The sequence below is a fragment of the Poecilia formosa genome, unplaced genomic scaffold, assembly GCF_000485575.1.
Source record: "Poecilia formosa unplaced genomic scaffold, Poecilia_formosa-5.1.2 Scaffold0, whole genome shotgun sequence".
NCBI lineage: Eukaryota > Metazoa > Chordata > Actinopteri > Cyprinodontiformes > Poeciliidae > Poecilia > Poecilia formosa.
Genome location: NW_006799939.1, coordinates 3,744,620 through 3,750,896, shown reverse-complemented (window position 1 = coordinate 3,750,896; position 6,277 = coordinate 3,744,620). Strand labels below are relative to the sequence as shown.

The window sequence follows — 6,277 nt, the reverse complement described above, 5'->3', positions numbered from 1 at the left end:
ACAACAAAACTGCTGTACGATTGAATACGCTTTACAGTCACTAACGTACAACTCACCTCAAATGAAAACATAGAAACAAAATAGAAGCGGAGGGATACATAAATACTTTGACAAGGTGATCCGGTAAATGTTTGAGCGCACTCATCTAAAACAAAAAAAAAACTGCTGTTAAACTCATTTTAAAATATTTTCAAAATAAAAGTTTAATAAGTAGAAGCAATGAGTCAACAGTTCACCATTCTTTATTTGAATAAGTGACACATAACAGTGGAGAAAATACAAATTTAAGAACTGTATCAAGCCTGAAAAAAAAAGTACATAATGTAAAACGGTAATACAGCAACCAGATCTTGACTGTAAAATCTCAAGCCTAGCCATTGAATCCCCCTAAATCTGCTTATTTTTTGTCCAACTCAATTATATTAAAAGAATGAAAAATATATTTTGTTCAATGTAAAAAAAAAAAAAACATTTGTCATGACCTCTAATAAGTCTGATTATTACACAAAAAGTTATTTTTTTTTTTTTAGTTAAACGTATTATGCAGAAGAGGTGCGTCTTAAAACTCAGCGCAGTTCTTTGGGGAGTAAGAATTGAAGATTCAATGGAAGACCTGAGATTTCTCTCAGACCTCAAAACTTTTTCAGCATGCACACAAGCCAATTGTCACATATGACATCAAGAGTACATGTTAAAGTAAAGCTAATTTTATTTTCTTCTCTCCTTAAGTATAAACATTTGTGTAGACATTGAGTAGTAATGGTCAATAGGGATGTGTATGTCTTCATTATGTTGTTGTGGATATACTCTTCTGATCCTTGTGTCAATTGGCCACTGTGCTGCTAAATCTGTTTTGAAATGTAGCCAGGTGGCCCTTCAGAGAGGGTGTGTTCACGCGATGGCTGCCAGGTAGTCTTTCACCTCAGCCGGGGTGAGTCTTTTGAACCCAGCCTCGTTGCAGATTCCCACCTCAATGTTCTCCTCTGTCATCTGACCCTCAAAACTCTCCTAAAGCACAAAGACAGACAAATGTTAATAATGGGTTTGAAAGAAAACACAATAACAAAAATCTCTTAATGCTTTCAGCAATGCTGATAAGATCTGATCTACCTTCAATGTAAGGATGGCTGTGTGGATGGCATCTTCTAACTCCAGGTCATTATTATACCTAAAGAAAAAAAACACAAAGTGTTTACATTATGTTTACTCATAAAGTCAGTCATTATTATGATTCATCTACTTAAAAACATTATTCCAAGATTCAGAAATGGAATCTTGGAATATTGATTCCAAGATTATTCTCATTTTTATGTCATTTTCTTAGTAGAAAATGACATAAAAATGAATGATGATTTAACAAATCCTTAAAAATATGCTGATCTTTAGGTCTGAATGGAAAAGAAAAACAATAAAGAGCTAAAAAAAAGCACATAAGATTTGTGAATTTATGTATGGTCATTCTCCACACATAAATTCATAATGTAAATCCATCGACAATGTATTGTATATAACTTTCATATTATAAGAAATATATTTAATTCTCAACCTGTACCTTTTTTCAAGGAATGTTTTTCCATTGACGTAGTTCTTTCCCATGGCTGTGGCCTTCCATGCAAAATATGCTCCCTGTAAGACAAAAACAGAATACTGATATTTGGGGGCCTTTCATGTTTCTGACAGATACAGCCTTCAAATATAAGCATGAGCAATTCTCCAACTTTCATTTTTCTAAACTGATAAGTTGCTGGTAAAAGCCTAAACCAACTTATCAGACAATGTGAAAACAAATCAACGTACAGAAGGATCAGACTGGAACAAGTAGGGGTGATCCTCATCCCAACCAGCTATCAGCAGTGACACACCAAATGGACGCACTCCGCTAAAAGAGAGAAAAAAAATAAACATTATAAAATTTTAAAAATAGTCTCCTGTCCGTGAAGTACCACAACTGAACAAACAAAGTAACATTTTCAGAAGAATGTGAAGAATTCATTCTGCATCCTCTTCAAAACAGGACACAAGTGAAGAAAGTGAACACTTCGGCGCATATCAGGCCAAACTATGAACTATACTTTAGGCAAATTTAAAAGTCTGTACCTCATGCTTTATAGCAACATTCACAGTGAAATAGTATGCAATACGATCTGTTCCAAATGCCGTGTTCAGATAGCTGTCCAGAAGCTAATCATTAAACTTTAAAATGCTCAAAGAAAAAATCTTTACTTCTTCTGTAACTTAGCTGGAGCCACACTGAAATATTCCATGAGCAGAATCATCAATTATAAGCAGAGTAAACATGCTAATGTTAGCCCAGCTGTTCCAACAAACCGCTCCACAAAATGAGAAGGAAAAAAAAGAAAAGAAAAAAAAGCAGAAACAAGATGCAAGTTTATTGAAGACCATAGCAGTGTGTGTCGAGTCAGATGCGCTTTTAGAAACAATCAATAAAGCTGTTTGTATTTTAGGTGACAATAATTAGGATTAAAAAAAATCCCAATTAGGACATTTCAAACTTGTACTGCTAAATAAAGTGACTATAAAGCTAGTATGCATAACGAGTTTTTACAAAAACGTACCCAGACTGTGTGTACTCCTGCATTACAGAGGCCACCCTCTGGACAAGCTGGCCTGTAGGAATTGGCTCCTGGTACACCAGATAGTACTGCTGTGCCAGCTTCCGGGCTCGTCGCACTAAAACCCTGTCATGATGAGAAACATATTAGTCTGTCTGTGTAGGTTAAGACTGAGCTGTTTTGTTACCAAAACAATGATGTCATCATCTATGGATAAAGAAAATTCCTTAACCTTACAAAGCATATTTTTGATTTTGTGCAGTTATAAAAAGCATGGTAATGCATGGACGGGAAATTCATTTTAACTGTAGTTTTATTTTAAAATCCATGTTAGGCTTCAAGTTGTTAAGATATCACATCCAGATATCTCCCAAAGTCTCCCCACCTGTAGTCAGGTCCCATGCCACTGTACACCATGCCTATGTGTTTGGTAATGGGTTCCACTTTGTGGACGCTCTGTTCATCATACAGAATGGATTTCTGCTTCTTCTCCGTAGCCAGGACCACTCCATTAGTAGCTGTAATAAGATAACCAGTGTGATCAAATCCAAAGTAGCAGAGTATCCACATGAAACTACGACTCAAAAAGTCACAGATTTAGCTAAATGACAATTCTTTATGAAGGAGGGAAGCAATAATGTCCCCCTTCGACTGAATGAAATTACATCAGAGCAGCAGATTTCCATGATTCCTACCTTTGATGCCAACTGAAGGAGCTCCTGCTGCTACAGCTGCCAGTGCATATTCAATCTGGACCAGTTTACCCGAGGGGCTGCAGGAGCACAAATATCACGCTTAGTTATTATGCTGAAGGCTGGAAGGGAGTTAAGCTCATCCACGTGCAAACAAAACTATTACCTGTCGATGCATTAAAGAATTAAAAAATAAACTACTTGACAAAGACGAAACTGAAAGTAAACTCATAAACTAATTTCTGTTAATATTAGCAAAGCAAACTTCCAAAATAGCTATATTCAACTCTTTACAATCACCAATTAGTTCTATAATTATTATTATTTTATCAACCGATGGAATTTGACTCTAAAGTATCTTAAAAGTTAATATTTTAGAGTTAGCCGTTAAGCTAATAGCCGATTCATTGGACGACAATGACAGTGCATCAACTCCAGCCGCTAGTAAGAACGCCTCTCAGTATTTAAACGGACCACACTGAAACTCTAAATCATACTAATATTCAAGAAAACATTTTCACGTCGCAACTTTAAATTTCTGAGAAAGATTCTATTGCTTTTTTCATAAAGTTTACCTAAATGTGGTGAGAGAGAAACTATAGCCACGCTCCGCCATTTTGATCTTCTTCTTCTTCTGTCCAAAAGTGAACAGGAAACTCCAAATACACTTGCGGGTGTATAGCGCTCTCTGGGGGAATCTTCACAAATTACATGTGAAAATAAAGTCTTCCCTTCATTACGGCTATTATGTCAGTTTTGGTCCTCCATACTTCTAACCGAGTAAGACGTTTTCAAAATATCTGGATATTGATTTGACGTAAGAGGAGACGTTTTGATGCAAAAACTCGTGCAAAAAAACACTATGGGTGGAATAAATGCAGTTTGGACAAACCCCCACTGGATGGCAATCGCGCATCGAATCAACAAAGAAGAAGAAGAAATCCCGGTGACCGTGGGGTGTTTGTAATGTCTGAAGGAGAAGAAACGTGCTGAAATAAAAATGATGAACTTATCCGCCTTGGTGCACAGCCTCAGGTGTTCTCTGCTGCGCATTGAAAGCAGACTTCTCCAAATATCCGGACTGGACTCGCAGCTGGGTGAGATTAGGCCGGATAAATTAAGGCTGCAGCTTTTTTAATCACAAACTTAATTGAGTTGTTATTCCACTTCCTTTTGTAATAACAATGCTTAATGTCAGCTTTTGTCGTCGTGTTGGTGCTTGTCCATGTTGTAAGCTGTTTAATGCCTGACTCCGTGTAAACATGTTTCTCTGTCCGTGTATAGCCCCAGCTCTGGCAGTGAATGGTCCCAGCCTTCTGCCCCAGATCGAGCAGGACCCCCAACAGGATGAGGAGCAGGACCCAGAGCAGACCCCCGGCCTCCTGGACAGCATCCTGTGGATGGCGGCTCCCAAGAAGAGACGCACCATAGAGGTCAACAGGACCAGAAGGAGAGCTGAAAGAAAGCTCATCAAAGTTAAGGTACATCTAGCTGCCACCGTTTCTTAGCTTGTATTATTAGAGCTCCTATTCCACCATAGACACCCCTGTAAACTTAAGGTTTGTGGTATGTAACACTTTAGATGTACAGTCAGTGTTTTGGTGTTAAATAATTTAAAGAAGCACATCAAATTTAATAAATAAAACCTTCAATATGTTCATATTGGGGATGAGATCTTTGTTTCCTGGCCCTGGATCAACCATCTCAAGGTTTTGATACTTTGATACTATAGTTATCACTTCTGCTTTGTGGCTTTGTCCTCCACCTTACTGTTCAGCACCAAATTTCTCTTGGATTGTTGAGCAAAGTTGTCCTTTGATCCCATCATTATTGATTATTTAGATAAACCTGTTAGTGAGCTCGTAGCCTCAGACAACACCATGATACAGTATGATACAGAAAGTAAAACTGTGCATATTTCAGCAGTAATTTACCTTATGAAAAAGGAAAAAGATGCGTGAGCGTGTTAGCTTTGTTGGCAGCTGTAGAAATTAAGTAGCTCACTTTGTCACACCAGCTTGGATGACGATACCAGCCATTTAAAACCAAATTTCCCACTACTACTTTGAAAAGAGCATTAAATTCAGTGGTTATGATAAAGTAATGATATGGCTGAACCTATTCATTTTCAGTTAACATTACTTTTAAAGAGATGTACAAAAAAGTTGACCATGCTGTGTTCTATGTGGCTTATCGCTTATTCTGTAACCAGACAAACATCGAGCCGTGTCCAGAGTGCGGTCATTTGAAACAGAAACACATCCTCTGCGGCTTCTGCTACGCCAAGATTTGCAAAGAGACCGGTCTGATCCGTCAGCAGATCAAGGAAATGGAAGGCGGCCCCCTGACGGCCCCGCCCGTGGAGACGGTCGTCCTGTATGAGGGGGAGACGCCGAGTGAGCAGGACGGAGGGAAGAGGATAGTGGAGCGGCCCAGGAAAAGACCCGCCTGGTTCAGAAACTGATGCTGAGGCTCGGTGATATGAGCTTTACAGAGATGACCGACATGTGTCAGTGTGTATGTTGTTTTTGTTTTTCATGAATACATTTGTTTTAAGAAATGTACCAATTTCTCCTGAGTTTCTGCTTTTCACTGATTTAACCAGTTCTTACAGATGAAAATGTCAGAGGAACACAATGTGTGAATGAACAAAGTAAAGTCATTCAGTCAAAAAAAAAACAAAAAAAACATTGTTTGGATCTGTTCTTTATGTCCTTTGATTAAAAATTATAAACTGATTCAGCCTTTACTACAAATGGTCAGGCTTTCATTAGAGGAATAATGTGCCATTGGATGTTTGGCATGTTTTCTTATTCAAAAAAGTAATTCTGTGATTTGCATTTTTAAATATATTTTCAAGTGTTGTGTAAAAGCTTAACTGGTTTAGTGAAAATCTGCAAAATGTGCCAATCCCTTCCCTCCTATTAATCGTCATAATAATCAATAGATTAATCGATTACAAAAATAATTGCTATTCTTGTTAATCGTCCAATTATTTCCACTTCAAACATT

The 6,277-nt window shown here is 37.7% G+C and overlaps 2 protein-coding genes across 2 annotated transcripts; one reads left to right on the top strand and one right to left on the bottom strand.

Moving 5' to 3' along the window:
* Positions 1-224: 224 nt before the first annotated feature.
* On the bottom strand, positions 225-3,947 carry psma2a (proteasome 20S subunit alpha 2a). Its single transcript, XM_007556507.2, has 8 exons — positions 3,841-3,947; positions 3,269-3,345; positions 2,959-3,091; positions 2,577-2,699; positions 1,798-1,879; positions 1,553-1,626; positions 1,111-1,168; positions 225-1,008 (listed from the first exon to the last, which is right to left on the bottom strand). The coding sequence occupies exons 1-8, from the start codon at positions 3,879-3,881 to the stop codon at positions 892-894; spliced, it is 705 nt and encodes a 234-aa protein (XP_007556569.1). The 5' UTR covers positions 3,882-3,947; the 3' UTR covers positions 225-891.
* A 176-nt stretch (positions 3,948-4,123) lies between these two features.
* Positions 4,124-5,953, top strand: mrpl32 (mitochondrial ribosomal protein L32). Its single transcript, XM_007556628.2, has 3 exons — positions 4,124-4,362; positions 4,550-4,746; positions 5,478-5,953. The coding sequence occupies exons 1-3, from the start codon at positions 4,266-4,268 to the stop codon at positions 5,727-5,729; spliced, it is 546 nt and encodes a 181-aa protein (XP_007556690.1). The 5' UTR covers positions 4,124-4,265; the 3' UTR covers positions 5,730-5,953.
* Positions 5,954-6,277: the final 324 nt, after the last annotated feature.